This window comes from Trypanosoma theileri, assembly GCF_002087225.1.
Source record: "Trypanosoma theileri isolate Edinburgh chromosome Unknown TM35_Tth_33_V1, whole genome shotgun sequence".
NCBI classification, from domain to species: Eukaryota; Euglenozoa; class Kinetoplastea; order Trypanosomatida; family Trypanosomatidae; genus Trypanosoma; species Trypanosoma theileri.
In genome coordinates, this window is record NW_021639875.1 from 342,895 (window position 1) to 343,275 (window position 381).

The following is a 381-nucleotide window of genomic DNA, read 5'->3' on the forward strand; positions in this document are numbered from 1 at the left end:
AAACCTTTTGTAACATACGAAATAGTTCATTTATTTCACTCTGTATAGTATGATGATCATTTCTGAGTTTCATCATTTCATCTTTTACAAGAAAAACTCCTTGACAATGCCGGACACCTCAACGTGGTGCCAAGCTCCAGTACTTCGTATTGTCGGAGGAAGCCAAGAGCCAGCGAAGTTTTTCTTCTGGAAGACCTGTTGGCCCTTAGACTACGGCGTTATACAGCACCTGGACCAGCAGTGTCGTGGTGAGGCAGAAATATATCCAAGAAGGTCCTTGGGTCATGCGTCGACGTGCTGTCAGCGGTATCATCCGCACCAGGTTGCTGCTGAGTGGTGGTGGTGTAGAGGAAAAACCCGGCCCTTCACTGCGAGGAATGC

At 47.5% G+C, this 381-nt stretch overlaps 1 protein-coding gene across 1 annotated transcript; it reads left to right on the forward strand.

Annotated features, from left to right (window-relative positions):
• Nucleotides 1-49: 49 nt before the first annotated feature.
• TM35_000332340 (uncharacterized protein) lies at nt 50-379 on the forward strand (the record flags this gene model as incomplete). Its single annotated transcript, XM_029028990.1, has 1 exon — nt 50-379. A coding segment is annotated over one exon (330 nt), but the record flags the coding sequence as incomplete, so codon positions are not given.
• Between the last annotated feature and the right edge of the window lie 2 nt (nt 380-381).